The sequence below is a fragment of the Melanostigma gelatinosum genome, assembly GCF_949748355.1.
Source record: "Melanostigma gelatinosum genome assembly, chromosome: 20".
NCBI classification, from domain to species: domain Eukaryota; kingdom Metazoa; phylum Chordata; class Actinopteri; order Perciformes; family Zoarcidae; genus Melanostigma; species Melanostigma gelatinosum.
The window spans coordinates 13,599,709-13,623,943 of record NC_136653.1 but is presented as its reverse complement, the minus strand read 5'-3'; the positions used below and the strand labels follow the sequence as shown (position 1 = coordinate 13,623,943).

Sequence of the window (24,235 nt, the reverse complement as noted above, 5' to 3'; positions counted from 1 at the left end):
GAGGAGCTGTTTGTGGAGTTTTTCCAGACAAACTTGATGCTCAAAACTTTCAAACAAACTTCTTTTTGAGAGACATCTTTGTGCAACGCTATTAAACAACCGGAACTTTAGTTTAGGCGTCATTGCATCACACTGAGTATACTTCTGGAGCATGCAATCAATTGTATCCTTTGCAAAATGTGCATATTAGACAGAATTAGCCAATTATTATCGAAAGGAAAATAATCAGTGATTGTTTGCATCATCAGCAGGGCTTTAAAAGGAACTTCACAAATCCGACTTCTGAAAGAAAAAAGCAGGAGCCGGAAAGTCTGGTGTGTGGCAGACACGTTAGACAACACTGGTAATGAAGCATTGGCAGAAAGTGATAATTATTTTAATTAATGATAATGGTTTTAATGATTCAACATTTTGGCTAATTGATTATGATTGATTGCACATTACTAAACAAGGAAAGTGAATCAGGGAGGTAATCAGGGAGATGACAGCACAGGTCAACACTACAGCGTGACGGAACATACACTACACATGCTAATCAGACCCATAGAGACTGCGAGAGGGAGAGGCAGAGGGAGAGAGACGGCAGATGGAGTGAAAACAAGTGATGTGGTCTCTAGTAAAGAAATGCAGGAGGAGAGAATGGAGATGAGGAATAGATTGCGCAGATACAAATGGCACAGAAGAAGAGGAAGGCGTTGTCAAGCCAGAACTAGAAAAGCGCAAAAAGAGGGGAAGGCGTGTTTGTTAAAAGTATAAATATGCAAATTAAAGATGACTTTCAGCAAATAGCATGCATCTTATTCAGACAACTGTTTAGTTTGATGCGAATACAGGATGATATCTTAACAAGGCAATCATGCTGACTGACGTTACAGAGGATTTTGCATCCCATTAACAAATGGGTTCTGTTGCATCTTAAAATGTTTTGCATATTTTGCATCATATTTTTGTTTGTATTAGTAGGGGTTTATGGTCTTTCTGAAGAGAAACCATATTTTGTTATGTCATTTATGTGAGTCCATAAGTATATTTCATTTTTTTTCCATTTTGTATTGTTCATTATGTGAAGATTTAAGGACTTCATATTTTTAGCAAAATCTCTAACATTTGTGATGATTATAAAAAAAACTTGAGTTATCTTTTAGGAAAGGAACTTTTCTTTGTGGCAGATTTTACTTGTCGAGTTTGGGACACAAGAGTTTCACAAAAGAAACTTATAAATCCACAGAAGCATACATAAGCATTGTCATGTGTATGACACAATATATTATATAACTAACCAAGTCGTTTCTCATTGCCTTTGTTCACCGAATTGCAGAGGCTGAGAAATGATATCAAATGTGTCCTGTGGGGCTGCATTCTAGGCACGAACAAGCGCACATTTCCTTATCCAAGCGGTATCAATAACACTAGAGTCTCCTCAAAGCCACTTGAAGTGTGTTTGTGTATTGCACCTTCCGCATCCTCATCACACCCTACACGTATCACCCATGTGACCCCGCCAGTTATCCACAGTATACGTCTCGCTTTCCCCCATCATGCAGACACTTGTCAGAAGGATTCCCCGCTCCACCTCCGTCATCAGTTCCTATTGTCTGAGCCTCGAGCCGCACCCCCCGCCCCGTGCCCATGACATGCAAATCCATCCCCTTGATTTCACTTTGGAGAGACGGTGAGTGGAGTGGTGAAGTGTCCTGCCCTCTGCCACGCCACATCCCCCCCCCCTTCCTTCCTCCTGCTCTTATGGGGGCGCTCCTCGCTGTGGATGGACTGGGTTCGAGTTTAATTAATGAAATGTATGATAATGTGATTTCTTTAATAGAATGACATCGTCTAATGGTGTTGTGTGATTATGATTAATATAGTACTTTGGTGGGAGAGAACATCAGCCAAAGGCTAAATGAGAACCGTCTCTCCAGTTCCAGTACTGGACACATTTCAGCTCTGCCTTGGACCTCCGTGTCTGTCTCTTACCTTCGATAGTGAGCGTTCAATTCACTGCACAACATGTGTTTAACTCTGCCGTGGTCATTTTTAAAGGAATAGTTTGACATTTAGGGAAATACGCTATATTTGCTATCTTGGCCGAGAGTTGGAAGAGAAGATCATACCACTCTCACTGTATGTGTGCGGTAAATATGAGGTTGCAGGTGGTAACTGATTAGCTTAGCTTAGCATAAAGTGAAGAAACGCGGATAAGGCTACAGAATCTGCCTAGCGACAAACACAGTTTTCGGCCTTTTGGGGTCAGTAGAAATTGACATATGAACAGTTGCTTATTTACGCATTCAGCAGTTATGGAGCAGCATTAGTATTCATTTAGAGTCATGTTTCTAGGCAAATGTAAGCCCAAATGTAGCTCTTTATGTGTTGTTTGGACCATTTCTTGGGGGAAATTTCATACTACTTTTAGCTAAATGCTCTACGATGTTCACGATGTCATTTGGTGATAAGCAAATGACATCTTTATGCCATGCTAAGCAAATCAGCTGCTGGCTGTATAGCCTCATCTTTACTGTACAGACTTGAGAGTTGTCTTCATCTTCTCATCTAACTCTCAGCACGATGGCACACAAGGATATGTCCCAGAATATCAAGCTCTTCCTTTAAGTCATGAAGATGTAGCTCCTCTACCTCCAAAAGCTGCTCCTATTTCGTTATTGCTTTGTGAACTCTAATGTCGACCTCATATAAACATGCGGAAGATGAATGTCTCCAACGGATCACTCATAGTTCTATATAGCTTATATTTGTAATGATCCCATGGGTCAAAGGTCACCAGTTCCTCTTTCAGATGTAGACTGAAGTGGCAGTCAAGCATGAATCATATTATCCTTGAAGAGATGAATGTAGCTGACTGAATGAAGAGGGTAATGATGTGGATGAAGGCCACTTGTTTTCCCTTCATAATGGGAGTAACTACTTTGATTTCCGTGATTGTGTTTTCTCCATTTTCCAAATGTTCGGCCTAATTTCACCACATGGCAAGAAAACTTTTCATTTGGCCTCGTTCCGTGTGGAAGCATGGAACGTCAAAACCCATCAAATTCTCGATTTGAGCTTCAGAAGTGAACATCTTTGACAGCCGGTGGAAGGTGATGAATCAAGGTGGATGCTTCTCCTTCAAAAACAAAGCCTTCCATCATATCCACCTGTCTGAAGGTTGCTTGAAGGACTGAAGTGAAACCGTCGTCTGGAGAAACAGGAGGTTCGAGGGAAGTGCTTCTCCACAACCGTTTGTCACTCTGATATCTGGTAAATGTGATAATTAATACTGTAATTTAACTAAACCCACTCTGCGAGGTCTGTAATTAAAACTGATGTACCTACTTAGCACACCAAGCATCACAGGTGGGCCCAAATGAATCCGCAAATAGAGCTAAATTGCCTGTGCTTAGCGTTTTCGTCAACGTCACTCACTTTGGGGGGAAATATCTGTAATTAATTGTGATATAACAAAGTCATAAATTTGAGGTTAAACGCAGCCTTGACAACAGACGCGATGACAGCAAGAGACCTCATCTAGTCGTCCCAGATGGGATTGAAGACTCTGCTTTCTCCCGAGAACTTGGCTGAGACTCTGACGACAGTTTGCTGCCATAAAGACAAGAGGAGATATTCAAAGAGAGACTCATCGTTTCATGCATATCCTGTTATTCTTTTTCCAGTTTGAGTGAATCGAAAATGAACTGGAGGGAAAGCTGACTTCCATGCTACAGAACGGAAAATGAAGTGATTAGTTCTGGATGGAAGCCAAATGAATTAATGCATTTTTGATTTTTGAAGCTGGAGCCGCACTACGATTTACAAGCTTGTCTGAGTTTTTGCTCTTCCCTTTCACTTCTCTGCTGCTGTAGATCCCTAAAATAACAGTTTACGATATGTTTTATAGATTCAGTGCGCTCTTTTTGCGAGTTAAATGAGCAATTGCTGCTCATGCAGTTTGGTAAATATTAGCTTTTTCATTTAAGAAAGATATTTCAGCTCATTCCCAGATGTGGAGCATTTGAATGCGCAAAGTATATTTAATTCACACCAGAATTGATTGTGAACTTTTTTTATTTTACACAATCAATGCCCTGAAGATCATTCAGTTTACAATATAACATCAGCAGCGTAAGACCTTTCTACGTGTTGAAAGGGTTTCAAAACAACCGCAGATCACAACATTAGCATACGGATAATGTAAAATAGAGGTGTATTGTATTAAATAATCCAATGCAAAATATTGTTCATTGTTCTCTGCTGGGTTTTTGTTTTGGTTGGTACACACAGCACAAGCTGGCACGGCGCTATTGTTGAGCAAAAATAGAAAATTAAACCGAACGACAGTCAAATCAAAGAAATTATCACATGTTTATGAATATTTAATATGGTCATGGCAAATAAGGGAAGTAATTAGGAGTTTCCATAAATTAGCAAATTGTTATTTTATGCTAATGAGAGATCTTCAGCTTTCTCTCATGAATAATTTATGATTCAACCAAAAACAAAGTTTAGCGGGGAAGAAATGAGTGAAGTCTGACTGCCGTGTTGATCAGACACACCAACACACAGCTTTCCTATTGTTTTGTTCAATTTGTCTCTTGATATTTATTAGGCTGGAGATGGCAGGTTTTTAGCAGATGAATGTACAATGCAGCCTGGTGTGGAATAGTTTTGGAAGGAGAGGTGATACTGGCATCGCAAGCAGACACCACAAACGCCTGTCCACTTTATGCACAAAGGACTACAGTAGCTTCTGTCCCAAAGGTACAGAACAAAGAGATCTTGCAAGGGAGAAAATGCCAGGAAGAGCGGGGAGTTGTAAGGGGGATAATCAGCTGTCAAACGTTCGAAAAATGTCAGGATTTTAAAATGACAGAGCAGAGGAGTTGTAGGAAATATGCGAATGGGTGTGCAGGCAAGACACGGCCCACTGGTGAGCTGGGAGGGGTCTCACTAAAGGGGTTAACGTGGAGGCGGATGAGAGGAGTGGGTGGAGCAGGAAGGGCAGCGAGTCAGAAAACAAGAGCAAAACAAATCTGTGATCTGGAACTCGGAGAGCAGCCACTCAGGAGGGATTAATGAGAAGTAGGAGGCTGTGAAATTATGTGGCCTTTGAGTGGGGAGAATGGCCCTAGCAGAGCATGGCCCTGAAATGAGGTGAGACAAACTTCACCTGATCCACAATTAACGGCGTCATGCGGATGGGTGACACGGGGTCACAGCAGGGGAGGGTGGGAAGGGGGAGGGGGGGGAGGGAAATCACAATTCACTTTGTGGCAAATTATCACCCCTCCAAAAGGGGCAGCCATCAGAAAACCAGGACTCAATGAGGGGAGGAGAGGATTTTACACACCTGTCTTTTTTTTAAAGGCAGCGACAGGGATGAGAGGAAAGCTTGTTAGAAAGATTTATGCTTAACAGTAGCAGGGGATGGAGACAATTAACTGTATGGGGGAAAACACCATAAATAAAGAGTGGAAGAGTGAGAGACAGAGGAAAATGGGGTAGAGTTGATAGCACAGAGGGTGAGGAGCAATAACAGGAGCAGAAATGATTAAGTGGTGTTAGGGACTAAGAACACTTGTTTGCAAGGACAATCTTTGTGTGCTTTTGTTGTCTGCCGGCCGCCTTTATCTTTGTGTAATTCTCCTTCTGATGAAATGTGTTTAAAGAGATGAATTGGGATCGGAGGAGCCGTCCTGACATGATTATGAGGGATTCATCTGCAGCCATCTGCCATGAAGGGGGGGGGGGGGGGCTAGCAGAGAGATAGAGAGAGAAAGGGAGAGAGGAGGGAGGGAGGGAAGTGCAGACCTTCTGTTCAGCAGCCCTGCCACACAAACCCACCATTACACAGGCCTCTGGCCTACAGTTTAACATAAATGCTTGCTTCGCCCCCCAGTATGTGAAGGTGAGCTTCGGGTCCGATTAAAGAAGCAGAATCGGGCCATGTAAATTGTGTACTTCTTATTGTTTTACACGTGTCAAAAGACCATTAAAACAGCATCTTAACGACGGAAAAGATCGCTTCGGTGCTATATATATGCAGAGACATGAGAGTTGTTCACCTCCAGAGCATGTTCAGATACCGTCACATGAAACTTCATCATCTTTTTTCCAGTATTTTCCAGGTACTGGTTTTATATTCCGACTTGGAAAATGGGCACCTACAGACGACATCATGTTCACACACCAGTTGGAGGAGAGGGCACAGCAGATGGGTCCATTGCTCATCACAACGTCCACTTGTTCTAAAGGGGAAAGCGGGGGCCTCAGACAGCATGTCTTAAGTTGTGTAATAGGCTTTTACAAATGAAAAGTCACACGTTCATTTATTTTTTTTTCTCAGGTTGTTTGTTTTTCTGAAAGATTTGTTCACACAGCTCAACATCACTGTGGATAAAAACCGGAGTAAGTCGATTGTATCACATAAACCAACATGATCTGATATAAGAACAGAATGTCGGCAAAAACGTTCAAATTCATCACTTTTGTTGATATTGAGTATTATTTCACTCCCTAATCTGTCAGCTGTTGCCATGGCAGCTGGCATGCAGTCCCCCCCCCCCCCCCCCCCAGTTATAAGATCATAGTCTGTGTTATTTGCCTCTATGGTTGAATTTTGCATCGACATCTGTCTTCATTTTATGATCACCTTCTTTTTTTCCAACGGGTGAAAAATCCCCAAGTTCTCCTGTGTTTTAACAAAGCACCTATTTCATTCTCAGCCACGATAGGACTGAGCCATCACTTCATATTACAGGTCAACGTTACGGTGCTTAATTATGTGCCGGCTGCTTGGGGCTCCTAATAACCTGTCATTGAGGGGAATTTGAATGTCACACCATATTGTTGGGCCCTAATGGCAGCGGGCAGATCCACTGATGAGCCGTTTTGGGACAATTACAGCGGATATTCAAATCACAGGTCTAGGTGTGTTGTGCAACTGCACCGCACACAATCTGACAGGGGTCTGACGTGCACGCACGCACGCACACACTTGTTGTATCTTGACCCCGCAGCCCAACTCTCCAGACACATAAAGAAGATGCCCCCCCCCCCCTCCCCCCTGCTGCTGCTGGAACAGTTTAACTGTAGCCTGATCGCTTTTATTATCTGCCTAATCCAGATATCAGCGATTTCATCAAGCCGGGACGATATGCATATCATGAATTATTTTGACACCGGGACCTTTTAATTTTCGCCGGCAATATTTCATCCCACCAATCAGTGCCTGGAGTGGTTGTCGGACGTGGCGGTGTCAGAGGACGAGGCTCCCGCCCGGCGGATCCAAATCATCCGGGGGACAATAATGAGCTATTGCCACAATTATGAGCTGCCTGTGTGTGCATGCATCTCATCAAGGCCTCCGTGCAAGCTGCTGCAGGAGGAGGCACGCGCACACAGATACAAATATACAGACCTAGACACACATTTAACAATTATAATAATGACAATAAATCTATAATGCAGATCACCTTGCTTGAGAGATAAGTAGGCCTACTTGATTATTGTTTTTTAACTACAAATATTAGCCTACTGCAGCAACTTCACAGATACAGTAGCCTATGTAGGCCACATTTAGTGAAGTATACAAAACATAGAAAACCTATAATGTTCTTGCATGCTACATTGCTGTGAAATCACAGTACATTACTGGCAGAAATGTCACCAGTAAGCTACTGTACAATTAACAGGATACAGTATCAAAAGAATACAACAACTTACTGTATTCAAAGCATGCCATATAAGATACTGTACAATTTATAGTATCCCACATGTGTTTGAGAAATACAGTAACTTATCATAATCAATATGTACAGTAATGCCAGGGGTAAGCAGTACATTGCTATGAAAATTGACTCCCAGAATGCATTGCTTTCACAGCAATATACAGTACAAGCATGATACAGTAGGTCACTGTGTCACCGTGTAAAGTTACCCAATGTGGAATTTTTAGAATTGACTTCTTAGTTAGGCCTACAACATTTAACTGTTACATGCGAATAAATTATTCATAATAATTAAATATTACAATATATAATACACTGACATGGCCTCATCTTCTATCTGATAAATGGTTTTACTTATATTTCCTGATGCTTCTGTACACTTTTTAAAACTGAATTCATTTTACATGTAATATGTTTTTATACATTGTCCTTTGTACATTACAACACATGAATATTTCTTCCATCACTGCAGATTAATATTGTACGTGTAGCCATAAGACAAATGATCATCAACAGTAACCTTAACCAGCTACAATATGCTCACATGAATCAGTAATAAATATTATAATATACAGCCTATAGTACAGTATCAACTTTTATTTTGAAACATATTTACCTTCATAGAGGAATTATAGCTTGTAACTATGGCCATATTAATAGTTGATAGATATTTTAGTTGTGTTTTTTCTATATTTGTTATATTTTGGGTTGCCAGATTGTGAAAAAATCCTTCCTGATCAGTTGGACCATTTGTCTGCTCACTTATTCACAAATGCAGACTTGCTGGCCTGCTAGAAGGAGAGAAACCAATGACCGTTTACTACTGACCTATAACTGATCTACAAAAAGTATAAACACTGATTAACCATTGATAAAGACATTAGTTACACCTCCTTTATAAAAAGTGCCATACAAGTGGTACCAATGCATCCATCAAGACAAATCAGACTCAGCAACTACATTACTTAACATGTATGTTCCCTCACACACTCACAGGCTACATATACACTCATAAAGATGCATTCTATCCCACAGCACAGGGCGTCACGTCTGCCTGTGATATGTGGACTGTGTAACTTAATACACTGTGTTTTTACTCCCTGTAGAGCGGGTATTACGTGAGCAAATTGGATGCTCAAACAGTCGGTCCGTGACCTTCCCTCATCCCAGATGTTGACCCCCGTATAAAGAGAGACATTACATCTCGTTACACAACAACACGGCTCCGGCGCTTCGCTGCAGATAAAGAAAAATGTCTCAATTAAATCTTCACCGGCCCCCCCCCGCCGAAGAGTTATCGCTGCCCCGGCAGCGCTGATCGCCACACTCACACATCCTCAAAAGTTATTTGACATAAATTGCAGGAGTCACATCATTTCCTGCCACACTCTGAGCGGGATTTACGGCTGATCCCATTGACTGGGAGCTGAACCTCCAATAAAATTCCTCAAGAGCCCGTGGGGCCGTGAGACGCACCTATCTACCCTCCATCAGGCCCTCTCCCCCCCTGCGCACAGATTAACCATGCAAATACACACAGGTGGGAGGATGATACCGACAACACATTTATGCACACATTATACTGGGCTGATATGACCATGAGGGGGGGGGGGGGGGGGGGGGTGAGGACTGTGCACAAGGCAGGCTGATTGTGTTTTATCTGATGGGGGTATATGAAACAGGGGAGACTGACAAGGTGGTTTCTACAAAGAACTCAAGGAGTGAAAGTGAAATTATCTGTGGCTTCAATTTGAAAAGGAGAGGCGAGTGCCACTTTGATGTTCTCTGGAGGATATCCCCTGAAAAACTTCTGAGAGGAGTCATAGTGTAAGGCATATGAACCCTTGAGGAAAATCATTTCAAACTGAAAATTGCTTTCTACATTCGTGTTCAGACATTGTGGAAAAATGTGCACACTATATTAACTACTAAAATCAACCTTATGGCTGCATTAGTGCACCGATATTACAGTGGGAGGTGAGCGAGGCATGTTAATGGTCGCAGTGTGCTCATGGTTATGATCAAGCTCAAACCGAGCAGATGGAAATGCTGTTTCAGCAAAGTTCCCGATAGCGTTAGAAGCCTTATAGGTCATCTAAGTACAAACAAGTGATTTCATGAGATGTTTTCAGATTATACGCTGGACGCCACACTTCCATCATTTGTTTTCCTTGTCAGGCTTACTGTCTCTCTCTAGTGGTGATAAGTGAGAAGTCGGAGCTCGGAGGCCTCACAGGCATTTTCTACTGCAAATCACACACCCGGGTAGATATTGGGTCACTGTGAATGGTTGGTATTTGTGCACACGCTCTACGGGACTGCAAGAGACAGAGCGATTCTGAAACATAGAAGGTGTAAGTAACATTATCTACAGCTCCATCTTTAACTACATGAGGCTAAACGTGACATTTGAAACTCTACTTTTAAGCCAACATGGATAAGATGTTGCTCAAGTCAGAAAATCTCCTCTATGCTGGTGAAAATCATGTCATATGATCGGAAAGGCTCCAGCTATATTGTCAAGGATATATGAGATGTCAACCCCACTAGTGGTTGCAGCCCTACTGAGCAAATTACCTTCGTCTGTTTCACTTTGATCTGTGCATTGAATGTACACCTGATTTACAAAAGTAAGCTTTCAAGTAATTAAAAATGAAGGTTCAACCTCAAATGGCTTGAGCATGTTGCAAATTGTTAGAAATAGTCATTCAACAAGCTCTCGAGTCACCTTCCATTCAGATAATACAGCAGAGCAGTGAAGGCCTCCCCTCCAGTTTGGCACAGCGTTTCATTGGAGGCTCAGCATCAACATCAGCATCAGCAGCAGCATCAGCATCAGCAGCATCAGTGGCTCCAGGGCCTCCAGCTGAGGCTGGCTGCTGCTGCCTACCAGCACCGGGCTACAGGAGGTGGTGGGCAGGCCACAGGATCGCCCTGGGGCACCTCACTTATGCCCCAATAAAGAAAACTGAATTTCCCCTCTCTCTCTCTCTCTCTGCTAAGAATGGATGTTGCCTTCAGCAATTTGATTTGACAAAGTAAAGTGTGGATCGCTGGTGTGACCACTGCACATGCCATGAAGAGTATTAACACTGGGAAATTATAGGTCAAGATCTTATCAAATCAGTAGAACCAGACTGTGGAAAAAAGAAAAGAAAAACGCACTAGAAACATTTTTGATTTGAAGTTTATCATAATTTGCATTAACAGTCTATGGGAATCTACATCGTTAGGATCTGCATTGCATTATATTGCATTTGATGACGGACACATGAAGTCTGTACACATGAAGTTACATTTTTCAGGATTTAAATTAGTTCGTTTTCCTTGTCATCCTTACAGATGGGCTTAATCTAGCAGTTGTGGGAAATTTACAATTTGATTGACGCATAAGAACAGTTCTAAGAAACAATGTATTTCTTTGCAGTATGAGCTGACACCAAAAATTTAAACTGAAATTACATGATTCATTCATTCTGTGCCAAATGAAGAGATTTTAATACTGAAGATAATCCTAACTTTTCACCAATACCTTTTATTCCAAAACATAATTTTGAAGGCTGATGCTGAGCTATAACAACTACATTTAATGCAAAAAAATATTATTGCTTTTGCAGAGAATAACCACCGTCAATTCAGATTACTCAGGCCATTCTGTGCAATTCCACTCTCCGCTTTGACCTCAACCAACTGTGACATCTCCGCACCATCAGAACAATAAAAGTCACTTGGTCAGCAATGTATATAATAATTATTAATGACACGCACACAAGTCAGAGGAGATAATAATTAAACCTGGAGTGAGTCATGGGGTTGTAAAGGCTAAACAAAAGGAACAAACTCACTAAGAGTGTTAGCGGTAGCTGTAAAATCCTATTTTGTGACATAAAATGCAAATATTACAAAAAAAAAAGAGAACAAAATTTTTCCTTCACATGTAAGGTTTGAGATTTTAGGGGACCAGGCACCATTTACAAAATGTACATAACCACACCCTTGTTCCAGTATACCACTACTGCTCATACTAGGGAGTCCTCTGTATGTGCGTGTGAGCGTGCACCAACATGATCTTTGTTTTAAGGACACTGCTGGCTAAACTGAAAGCTGAACAGGTGCGCAACAATACTGTAAAAAAAGAGTCAGTGAGAGTCCAGGTAACATAGGAAAGCGTTTGACAAGCAGGCAGCTAACAGGTTCGTCGTCTACATGCTGAGCAAAGGGATTTACTAACGCTAGCGATGACTAAAATGCTGATGTGACAGAGAACTGGAAGCAGAGGAAGCCGGAAGTCTGTGTAATCAACACGAGGAGCTGTCATACAACTCACCACCACTGCGTCCTGCATTATCAGTCCAGAGATGGACTCCAGAGAGACAAACACGGCGAGGGGTGGCATTTCCATTAGTTACGGACTTCTTCTTCCGGTGTGCAACAAACAAATGCATGTGAGCTGTGGTTGAATGGGCCGCGGCCTCTTGCTGGTGTCTAGTTGACCGACACTACCGCTTCATACGGCCCTCGTGAAGCTAAAAGCTGGGGGAGGCTTGGCTGCTGTTGCTGCTAAGGGCCACCTCGGACGCACAAAAGCTGGGAAGTTATTTCAATGACTTAATTAATATGTTTAAAGTAAAACGTCAAAAAGGCACACACACAATAATGACAGATCTAGGCAATCAGGCAAAATTGGCACAAAAGCATGCGAATAAAACTGAAGGGGGGAAGAAAAACTAAATCAGCCTAATTTAGAAATATGAAAAAAATGTATAGGAGAGAAGACAAGGATTGAGAATAAACACCGGAGGAAAGCAAACAAAAATCATGCTCAAAAGAAAGGGAACTCAGCCTCGGAACATTTAAATACGCCTGCCACATGTCCCCTCCGTCAACGCCGCGGTACACATTCCCAGAATGCTATTTGGTTTCGGCTGATTTGAAGTCCTCTGGCTAGGTCTTGAGAGATACATGTGCAGCTAGTGGATAGTTGAGCACAAGCAGCCAGTAGTGGGATTGGTAGCTTAATATGTACACAAGTTAATGTTACTGCAGGTTCCACTTGGCAGTCCAGCACTTGTTGCAAACACGTGGCCGGGTTTCTGTGTGCTGAGCAGAGGGGAGCCTAGACTAGAGTGTGGCCGCGGGGCAGGGCTTCGTCCGGGACACGGCTGAGAGATGCTAAGGCTTCAGCTGGATGAGAAAAAACGGGGAGCAGAGAGAGAGAGAGACACAGGAAGTGGTCACCAGTAAAAGGAGCGCGTGAGGAAGTTGGCGGCCGTGTTGAGCCAGCCCATGCCGTCTGTGATGGAGCCAACGCGTGTGACAGCTTTGTCCTGCTCCTGGGATGGACTCTCCTCCTCGGGCAGATAGTCTGGGATGTCCGTGTTCTCCTCCACATGCTCCGCCGTGACCTCTTGGAATGGCAAGATCAGCTGCACAAAGACAGAAGAAGTGTTTTATTGTTCTTTTTTTTTTTTTAACAACAGCAAAGATAATTAATTGTGTTCACATCACGTAAAGACACCAGGATTAATGTAAAACACAAACTACAGAGCCAAATAACCATCACCTGAAGTCAGATGACATGACTGAGTCAGGTCTGACCCCTGCTGGCCACATGTATTCATGACTGTTAATGTGCCCATTGACAATTATTTCTTATCATTTGAGCAATAATGATCGCAACTCTTCACAGATTATTGAAAAACAAACACTTCGGAATCGTATATGTTGTTTGCAGTTTCAAACAGCTTCGCTCAATTTGAGCTGCAAATCTGTAACACTGCTGTAAAAAAAAAGAAAAAAAAAGGTGCAACTGGGACCGGTCACGTGTTTGGCAAAAAGAAACTAGCGGTAGCCTACAGGCCGAGGCAGAGATGTGACTAGCTAATCATGTCAGTGTGAATAAGTCTCAGCCGCAGGCAAGGGCGGCTACGCTGCCTGTACAGAGATACACACAACATGCAGCGGGGCGTGCTGATCCATCAACTGAAAACCAGCCTCATGTTTGAAGGTAAACGATACACAATCCGAGAGGTTGTTTTTCTTCTCATTTCTCACAGATTTCAGTCTCGGCTGTTCTTACCTCTTCTCCGCCCGCCGTCTTCACCACCTGCTGAGCTATCATTACTTTGGTGGAGTTGATTGCTGTGCCCAACGCCTGTGAAGAAAAAAAAAAAAAAAACTTGTTTGTTTTCATTTGTGATACTTTGTATTTCTGTCGTCAGCTCAAACATGAAGTACTTTGGGTAAATCAAATGTATACGTGATTTGATAAGAGTACATTCTCATCAAGTTATCAATACCAGTTAAGTTTATATCTAACTTTGTCACTTGTACACAAGGTACAGTAATCAATAGGTTACAATGAAAGAGCTCATACTTTTTTGAAAGTAAGTCTTAAATAAATTAAGTGTATCAACTTTTAAAGACACACGGAGTGTTTTCTTCAGTAATTAATCAGGAATGAGAGTGTCGCAATATACCAGTATTGACTATCATCGTGATATTGTTCCATGTAATATTGATATCATGTTAATAATAGCATGATAATATTGTGTCAATATTCCAGCGCCTCTTAAATCAAGCTTTTGAACAGTAAATAAACAAAGATAAAGATGAATTTGACTTAAAATGGAGTTTACAGAATAAAATAAAACTGGACAGATGATGAAATAAGCACCTGGTATTGACCGAAATGAAGTGAAAATCCATTGTTACATGGTGGAACCCAAAGTTCCCGCATGATTTTCTGTATCCGGACACACCCTTACCTCAGCTTTAAGGTCAGAGCGGATCCTGACAACACATCTCTTGACCGCCATCTGGAAGGTGAAGCTGATGACCCCTCGAATCTTCAGCAACGCCTCCTCACAAAGGCTCCGTCGAGCCTGACAACCGACAGCAAACAGACGAAAGGTATGAGCAGATGTGCGAAACAACAAGGCCAACGAGTACATTATCGAGTATACTTCTGGAAAGTTTAATTCGGTCAAATGGGGCAATAAAACCAAAATCACAAAACATTATATTGCTACATACAACTTGCTTATTGGCTATGGCTTCTAGCTGCGTCTCTGATGCAGCGATAGCGAGGCCGCCCACCAGAGGCCGTCTGTCTGCTGTAATGTAATCTGGCTAGGTGCAGGGTTCCTGCGGAGCAGCGTTCAGGTTCAATCTCAACGTCCTGCTGTTCAATGGCTGACATTTACAACCTGACCCCTCATAACCTGCGCCAGATACACGGCTAAGCTGCTCTGACGATCTCAAAGACCGATAATTGACAGACATTCGACAGACATTCGGTTGCTGTCTGAGCCGAGCGGGACGGATGAGTGTCGGTACGGCGTTACCGAGTCCCGAATGCATTCCTGTGAACACTCACGGAGTCGTCCAGTCCGTCAATGTGCAGCACCACAATTTTGGCCCTCTTGTTGTTGGAGCCCAGGAAGAACTGGGCTTTACGCTGGCAGGAGGCAGCAGCTGCCTCGGCCTGTTCGGCCTCTTCTTTACCGGCCAACTGCAAAATCTCATAGATCTCAGAGGCCAGCAGTTTGGTCTCCCCAGGTGACGCACTCCTTTGAGAGAGAGAGAGAGAGAGAGAGAGAGAGAGAGAGAAGTGTTTCATTTGTTGAATGTGGTTCATGTACACACAAGTGGTCAGTGGTGTATTTGTCAGTACATTTGTAACAACACTACAGGTGCATTGCATGTCGGCATAATTGATGTCAAGAATAGGTCAGTTGGAAATTGTGCACTTTTAAAACGGCCGTATTACTGCGCCATGATATTCATGTTTAAAAGGGAAAGATAGAAATACCGACGCAAATGCAGACAAGTCACGGTGCCTGTATGCCTTTAGTGGAAGAGAAGAAGTGCGAACCGTGCCTAAGCTTGAAATTAATTGATTAAGCTCCTATTTTGGAAGCCTATAAATGTAGAAATACAGTCAATCTTTAAATTAGTAAAGACAGTGTTGCTACCTGCCACACAACATCCAAACTCTAATTGGGCCCATTCTGCACTTCAGTCTGGGTTTTCACTGGCCATTGCAGAGCATAATATTCAAGTGGGCAGTATCTTTCCTTGGAGAAGCCACATAAGGGCAGTTGCAGTTGCTGATATTTTGTGAGGGATCCTGAGATAAACCTGCGGGCTACACTGCTTTGTACGTTATCAAGTCATCACTCCTTCTGTCGTAACCACACGTGACATCAGCTGTCTGGCATGGCTGCCCTCTGGGAGCCCCGGTGCTCCCGGGCGCTGCACAACACACCCCTTAACACCGGCTCCACGGACGGCAAAACTCCCTCCTCGACTGATGTACTCATCTATTCTTCATGTCCATGCATCGAGGAGGAGGCTTCTTGAGCTTCCAGATCTTAATGTGTTGAAGGAATAAAACAAAATAAAAAAATATTGCATTCACACCTGTTTGGTGCAACTATGCTGGACGCTCCCCCCTTTAGCCATGTGTTCCCACTCTGTCCAGCTATGATCGACCTCGACCCAAAGTCAGATTGACTGGACTGCGAGCAGGGAAAGCTGCTGCCGTTACTGCGGGGCTCCGCTTGATGCCGTGCCCGACTAGCTGAAGTGACTGGCTAACTCCAGGGCAAGCGAGAGCTTTGCCGCAGGGAGAGAGGGGGGGGGGGGAAGCGTAACCACACGAGCTACAGCCGGCCACTTGAGCATTGGTCTATTCCTATTAGGGTGCTGATGAGGACCAGCAGTCACTTAGCAAAACTGCCACAGACCCCTCGGGTGAGAGACCAGCTATCTGGAGCACAACACCTCCTCAAACAAGACTTGCCTACGACACTACATTAGTCAGAGGGTGCTCATATCGTGCTTTTAGAAAGTTGTAGAATAAATTGTGCACAAGGCTGTGAATGATACACTGGAAACAAGCAACAAAGAAATATGATTAATAAACCATGTGAGCAAAATGAGCCACCTCTGCAAAAATAAACCGCTAACTCCGTGACAACACAAGAGCAAATATAAGCTCACATCAGTCAAAAAGAATATGCAAGTGGAGTCATCAAGAAATTGAGAGGTGGCGAGATGCATTAAAATCTATAAGATGCAGAAACGGCAGTCCAACTGTTTAGCACCCTGCTCTAATTCAACTTTAATCACATTCATCCTGACGTGGCACACGGAAGGACATCTTCCTGTCTGGAAAATCTGCAGACTGGCACACATTGTCCGTGCAAAACAAAAGAAATCCTAGGTTAAGGTTTTACGTAAAGAAAGTGCACAGTGAGCGTGTGTGTCTGTGTGTCTGTGTGTGTGTGTGTGATGTAGTGGTGACAGGGACTTGCTTCTGCATGACATTCTGCAAACTCAGCATCATGCCCAGCTCGCCCTTCATCTTCTCCCTGTTGGCTCGACATTCTGCCAGGTAGCGCACACCCTGCAAGGACAAGGGCGACCGTTATCTATCGGGCGCTAAAAGCCGACACTCTTTGTGATATCATGAGAGACAGAGACAACTTTTAAAATGACATAACCAAAATAAACACACATGCACTGACCCTGTGTTTACACCGCCAAGGAGCGAAGTTATTTGTCAAATAATCTATTTATTTGTTTTTGTCAAAACAGCTTTAATAACTAAGTGAAAAGAAATGTTTCATGAGTAAACCAGCTGTGTAATAGATAGTAGTAGCAGTAATAATCTCCGTTTGCATTCCTCTGCTTCCATGTGTTTTCATGTTCCATCTTTAATCCTTAATGTTTCGGTGTCAATGTAATATGCCAGACTGAACACCCATGTGCCATCCACTTTGTTTCGCTTTTTTTTTCTCTTACGTATCCGGCTTCCACTGGTAACCCCGTGATAAACATCACATTGCTGTAAATTGCGGGTAATTCCCTTTGGCAAAGTCTGCATTTCTGCAGACTTACAGAAAGTGTTCATAAAGGGCTCAAAATGTCTGTGAGAGAGCCCTGAAACACTCAACGATTTGACAGTGGGACAGACCTAAACCCTCGCGGACATTGCGGGAACGCGCATCAAAGTCTGTGAGTGTGGAGAGAGTGTGGGCCTTTGACACAGTGGTGGGAGAAAAGGCCTTCAGAGTCACTGAAACCTGCTCTGACACTGCTGGACAGCAGGGGGGGACAAAATATACCATGAGCAGAAAACACATAAATTACAAAAGCAGTAGGTGAACACAACCAAGACTAAGTTATTGAAAACAGCTGCTTAGAATATGTCAACTGGCATGTTTAGATAATTAATTTCCATCTTTGTATGGCGGTACCAAATACTCAAACCTTATAAATGAGTTATGCACCAGTAACTATTCATGATGTAAAGAGTCTTATGTGTGAACACATGAAGTAAACATACGTGTGGTGCTTACCAATAGTGCAGAGTAGACAACCTGTGGATTGGGGTGGTCCAAAAAAAGGATGAGACCTGGCAGACAGCCTTGGTCTTCTACTATGGCTCTTCGGTTCAGGGGGTCTGCGGCAAGATCTCGCAGCTGGTTCACCACAGTCAGTGCATCCAGCTCCGCACTCATGGTGCCTCTTGTCTTGATGCCACGCACATCAAACCAACCTCTTCTCTCTACTGAAAAGAAGACAAGGTAAATCAGGGAGCTAACATTGTACAAACCATGGTTGTAGATAATTATTATTAGACCTGTACATTCCTAATTAATTATTAGGACTACAAAATGTAAGAAAACGGGTAAAAATGTCCAGAAATTTCCAAGGTCCAAATTTCTAATTTCCATATATTTCCAAAGATATTAAATGTGCAATAACAGGAAAAAACAAGCAGCTAATATTCACATTTGAGAGGCTGGAACCTTTTGGCAAATGTGTTTGTCAATCAACTAATCGATGAATTAACCAATTGTTGCAACACTGACACAATTGCTGGGATGAGTCTAAAAAAAAGTTATTATTTTGTGCAGAATAATGATCCACCTTGCAAAATGAAGTGTCGGTGACATACACTATTAACCTTAACAACAATCCCATTGCCTTGGAGCACGTTGGACCGATTTGTTGGAGATGCTGGTGCTTTATATCAGCAACCACCTCTGTAATGTGGTGCTGCACAATCTGACTGATTAGGGACGTTTGTAAATGAACTGATGTGAGTGATATGCATTGATAAGGCTGTCGTAGTCACAGATAAGTACATATAGCGTAGCATGCTTTGGAAGGCTCATTTTATAGTCGTGTGGTTTAATTACTTGCTTTACAGCCAACACAACCATGCAATTTTGAAAGACAAAATACAAATACTCGTTTTTTGCCAAAGACACTTTCTACGACCCCCAACCTCACCTCAAAACACGCCCTGTCGCACAGAGGCGATTCAGCAGCTAGGCTACGCTAGGCTAGCTAACGTTACTTGACAATCATAGCATACCTTTTTGATAGTTTTCAATAAAATCATGAGACAACCCCAGCTGACTTCAGTTACAAAACATTCAAAAAAGACGTAACAAAAACTTCCGATGCCACCTTTAAAAGCTACTGTAACAAAAATAATGCCACTAACGCTAGGCCTGCGCCTCTTCCTTTAGTATTCTTCTGTAGCTAGCAGCTGGGACCAGTGTTTGGGTTTTGTGGCACATCAGCGGGTACAGCTGTTTTGTGAAGGAGGACATCCCAGTTTTCCCAAATAATCCTAGCAGATCACACCGAACACATTCCCGCCGGGACATGTAGAGAAGTATAACGAGCGTCCACATGCTTTCTGGGATATGATTGGACGGAATGATTTGACTGATTGATATACGAGCCAATCATCAGATAGTATGCTTTTAACGGTCAGATGCGGTTGGTGGTATGGTCTGTCAATCAACGTGAATAACCAATGGTGGCATTCCATGGCTACAACCTATCCACTATAATCCGTATAATCCAATTGGCTCTAAATGTATTCTTCCTCCCACATAGCGCGACCACTTTAGATGTCCGTCGGTTAACAAGGTGGAAAAACTAAAGAAAAAGTAGTCTTCTGACTTCAGTCTCGGTAAGTTAGTTTCAAAGTCACTCGAGCGCACTGATAGTAGAATATTACGTAACGTTCGTTGGTAATCTCACGTTAGGGCTAACTAAGTGTGCTTCGACAATTCCTAATAAATGTGTCAGTGGTTGTGAAGTTGACTAGGTGAGCTCCCGCTATCCTTGTTAGCATTGTGTAGCGTTAGCCACTGCCCGCAAAAGTTCACATTTTCCCGTTTAATGTCCCTTTGCTACGACATTAGCCTTTATTACCCATCATGCATGAGATCCGTTAACATCTACCAAAGAACTGCGACTGACTCCCTTTTACATGTTTCTTGTCAATATTTAACGTTAAGTTCTGAACTTTCAAAATGTACTAACACCGGTAAAGATTATCCCAGCTTGTAAACGTTAGAAAGCCAGTAACGTTAGATGCATACAGTTTTTTTTATACTTTAGTTTATGTATTTTAAATTAACCTTACGTATAGCTAACGTTACCTAGCCTATACTCTGCATCCTACCATATGCTATTCTACTATTTGAAATTAGTGCCTTTGCTGATATAAAAGCGTCTGACAAGCTTTACTTTTTGTGAAGATAATAACTGGTATTGAGTGAATTTGTACTTTGACAGTTGTATTTCACGCCCCACTTTTTCAAATTCTAATTCCTTAATCAGTTATTGGCAGCAATGGTACTATTGGAAAGATATTTATATTGTCTGTACCACTAAAGACTGATCCAGAATGTATTCATATTTGTATTCATTGTTTGTTTAAAATTTTTGTGTTTTAAGTCTGTTTCAACATGAATTTCTCACTCTTTCCTTGTTTCCTTCAGAGGACCGTTTGGCGATGACGCCCTTGTATTCGGGGCGTGTGTCCTTCTGCCCTTGTGAAGCACAACAGAAATGAGTAAAGACTACCCACGGATGGAAATGGACCTGGTATGTGACTCAACAAGTGTCTGCTAAAAGCAATATTTACATACAATCCAAATTCAATTTCGTAGCCTAACATAGATGCTGAAACACCACCAGATCTGGGGAAAACCTTGGATTAGTGAATGTTTCCACTAGAATACAGCTTGTGTTGACTGATTTTTTAATTTTTTTTCCCTTAAATTTGTGATGTAAATGATGTGTTTCATCTTTTTATTTTGCAGGCTTTTGGATCAGCCAAGTCCTATGGGTCCTCGAGGAGTATTGTGAGGAGAATAGCTTCGAGTCTTCCTATTAATCCCTGCCCCAGGGTTCACTTCCAGGTGAGCGAAGGTTACCATGATCGTCATTTTTGTCTCCTCTTCTGTCTTTCTGCCCGTCTCTCCTGATGTTTGGAGTCACAGCCATGTGACAAATCACACACTCTCCTCCAACCTTTGTTTACACCAGGTCGTCGTGACTGTTTTCATTTTGTGAACCGTAAACAGAGTGGATGAAGTTATTAGTACAGAGATATGCGTGTCTACACGTTAACAAGTCAACTTTTGACATTTTAATTCAGTGGCATGCAATTTAAAAATGAATTGCTTCTCTTTACTTTTCTGTCTCTTTCAATGCTGTGCTTTCTCGCTTCTTCTTATCCTTTGTCCCCAGCTACCTTCCCTAGCTCTGAGGAATGCAGTATGTCTGCTTTAGGTCAGTGTGTTCAGCAACCTTCAGTAACTTTGAGTGGATTTAAGACTTACTGAGCTACCTTCTAACCTACCTGAGCCTTTTCATTGACATCGAATAGATTCCCTTCATACCTCCTCCCTCTGAACTGCCCTTATTTCCTATTTAAACTTCATGACTGTCTTTATTAACTGTTGAAATGCGGTGTTGTAGCGTTCCCTGGCGTGTGCTCTCCTCTGGCATGTTTTCTGAGGTTTTGTTTTGGTCCGAATGTTGATCGTGGCTGCTCGCTCCCTGACAGCTTTATCCGTACAATGAGGACGCTGGTGTCCTGATCGGCTCCAGGAGGCAGACCGGTTTGGTGGCCTCTCTGGCTGATGTCGCCTGGATCGATGAGGACGATGACGACTCCTTTGGCAGACACGGGTGAGAGTGGGATAGTGATCGGCTAACATCTTCTAAGGGATATTTGTTTTATGAGTCGAAGAATTTACCATTCTCCTGTGAGCAGCATCCAGTAAAAGGTGATTTTTTAATTTATTTTTTTCCCCTTTTGAAGCAGGTCAGTGATCCCACAGGGACTCGTGTTTCGAGCCCGCCAGCCTCAACCTCAGAGACAACCCTTAATGCGCCAGAGGTCACTGCCGAGCCTGCATCAGGGGACTCCGGACCCCCAGGGGCCTACAACCGCCAACGACGAGGCCATTCAGAAGATCGGCGCACTGGAGATGGAACTCTCCAAACTCAGAGTTCAGATAGCACAAATCGTATTGGCTCAGGAAAAGAACACCCAGCCAGGTATCTCTTACACCTTTAAAACAGAGACCATCTCTTTCTGTGTGGCATACACTCACCGAGGGATTTGTTTACCTCTTCACTCCACTGCAGTTGTATAGACTGTCCTCTAGATGGCAGCAGAGTTTCACACGTCGCACAGCTTTGAGCTTTTTCTTTCCTTTGTTTCACCTCAGCTGCTACCACAGGGACACCTCCCCCTCCACCCTGTGGCACCCTGCCTCCCCCTCCTCCACCACCTCCTCCACCACCTCCTCCACTCTTCAGTCTTCAGCGGACATTTTCTGTCATTGACTTGATAAAGGAGCGCAGAGGGCAGAAGACAGACAGCCAGACAGCTTTGGATTCAAAGCAGGCAGAAATTCCCAGCATGCTCGATGTCCTGAAAGACATGAGCAAAGTCAAATTGCGATCAGTCAAAAGGTATTTAAATAGAGAGTCAACGAGAACACATTCTGATACATTCTGAATGATCAAACAAACACAAATCATTAAATATGAATCATTTGTAATTGTTTAACTGTCTCATAGTCGGCCAGCGGACGGAGAAGCCAAAGTGAAGTCCAGCGAGCCTTTAGATGCTGCATCTCTCATCGCCGAGGCCCTGAAACGCAAGTTCGCCCATCGCTATCGACACGACAGTGAGCAAGGAGACAACGAGGATTTCGAACTTCCCGTTCCAGAAGCGAAACCTCAAGCGGAGAAACCGCTGGTGAGAGATCGTCTCTGTATTCATCGCTGTTATGCCTCCACAAAGTCAGCCCGTTAACGAATCCTTGGCGGACCAACGGAAAATATTGTTTCTAAAAAAAATATATATATATTTAATCAATCCTCTGTCTGTTTCCACAGTTTGGGCAGCACATGTTGAAGACAACTGGGAAAAGGAAGTTGCTCTGATCAGCTGATTCTGATCTCCAGATGTGCTGCGGACGCTTTGAAGTGCCTTATCCACCTCTTCATACGAGCCGTTTCTGTGGAAGAACAAGGGAACAGGCATCGCATACCGATGTATCCAAGTCATCTTCAACATCTGGTTTATTTGCACTTTCATAACTTATAATATTAGCTTTCTATTTTACAAACGTGATTACTATTCAACTGAATGTCCTTTGTTTTTTTTGTGTTTAATAGTTTAAACTTCTGTCCTGAGTGAAAGCGTCAGAGGCAACACTACAGAATTGATGAACGTTATTCGTTTTATTGCTCAATCATAACTAGGTTTTTGTTGAACTTGTTGCACATTTGGTCGTGTTTGCGTTCCTATTTGAAGGAGTGTGAAAGCTGAAGAGTTCTTCTACCACAGAAGAAAGGGAGCACTTTCTTGCTTGAGGAATATTGTGCTGTATTGTTTATACATGTATGATAGACTAAGTTATGATTGGGATCCTTCAATTTATGTTGTGGTTGAAGTAGATAATTAAGATTTTAACAAAGGTAATTATGTCTGTTATAAATTCCAGGTGGCTTTTAGACGACTTTGTACTTTACCTGTTGAGCCCGTGTGAGTCGTGTCTCTGTTGCCAGTCTTGCCGGGGCGTGTGCGTCTTTACCCAGTTTTAGTTGACACTAATCTCGTTAGTACGATCTGTTCGGAGCCAAAGACATTCCAGGGATGATCTGCGAGATTCTGCCAAATAGCTTTTCTCTCTCTCATTTAAGATGATGCTTAAATAGGAAGGAAAAGCGATACTGTAACTGAAGCAAAGTTCAGGTTATTGACAGTACAGGCACGTGTATAAATACTTTCTTTGATTCTTTCCCAGAATTTAAGGCTCACAGAAATACTGTGTGATGGTATTTTCACATCTAGTTTCTGTCATGGGTCCTAAGGTACTCATTATCAGTATTCCAAAGATATAAAATGATGAGTTTGTGCCAGTAATCACATTTGCATGCCTCAGTTTGAAAAAGACACGGACACATCTGGGCCTTTTGAGGTTAACTATTTGTTCAAAGTGACTGATTGCACATTGTTTCCAGTTCTGCTCATTATGCCGGTGTAGTTGCTGCTCCAAGTCAACTCTACTAGTATTACCTGCTTATTAGAGGAACGTGTACTGGGTGTGTCAGTAGGATTGATGTAGAAAAATAGTTAACTTGAATTATCAAATCTCTAAATAAAAGTT

General features: G+C 42.6%; 2 protein-coding genes across 5 annotated transcripts; one reads left to right on the top strand and one right to left on the bottom strand.

Moving 5' to 3' along the window:
* Nucleotides 1–10,892: 10,892 nt before the first annotated feature.
* Nucleotides 10,893–19,292, bottom strand: armc1 (armadillo repeat containing 1). 3 transcript variants are annotated; one of them, XM_079292056.1, is made up of 7 exons: nucleotides 19,029–19,292; nucleotides 18,089–18,300; nucleotides 17,042–17,133; nucleotides 15,100–15,292; nucleotides 14,489–14,605; nucleotides 13,801–13,875; nucleotides 10,893–13,147 (listed from the first exon to the last, which is right to left on the bottom strand). In XM_079292056.1, exons 2-7 carry the CDS (start codon nucleotides 18,248–18,250, stop codon nucleotides 12,956–12,958), a joined length of 831 nt encoding a protein of 276 aa, XP_079148182.1. In that variant the 5' UTR covers nucleotides 18,251–18,300; nucleotides 19,029–19,292; the 3' UTR covers nucleotides 10,893–12,955. The 3 variants fall into 3 exon arrangements, with proteins under 3 accessions (XP_079148182.1, XP_079148180.1, XP_079148181.1); XM_079292054.1 differs by having other exon boundaries at nucleotides 19,114–19,292; XM_079292055.1 differs by having other exon boundaries at nucleotides 18,089–18,297; nucleotides 19,114–19,292.
* Nucleotides 19,293–19,644: 352 nt separating this feature from the next.
* mtfr1 (mitochondrial fission regulator 1) lies at nucleotides 19,645–24,231 on the top strand. 2 transcript variants are annotated; one of them, XM_079292053.1, is made up of 8 exons: nucleotides 19,645–19,722; nucleotides 20,540–20,645; nucleotides 20,864–20,962; nucleotides 21,613–21,737; nucleotides 21,874–22,109; nucleotides 22,283–22,529; nucleotides 22,638–22,818; nucleotides 22,959–24,231. In XM_079292053.1, exons 2-8 carry the CDS (start codon nucleotides 20,610–20,612, stop codon nucleotides 23,004–23,006), a joined length of 972 nt encoding a protein of 323 aa, XP_079148179.1. In that variant the 5' UTR covers nucleotides 19,645–19,722; nucleotides 20,540–20,609; the 3' UTR covers nucleotides 23,007–24,231. The 2 variants fall into 2 exon arrangements, with proteins under 2 accessions (XP_079148179.1, XP_079148178.1); XM_079292052.1 differs by having other exon boundaries at nucleotides 21,871–22,109.
* The last annotated feature ends 4 nt before the right edge of the window (nucleotides 24,232–24,235 follow it).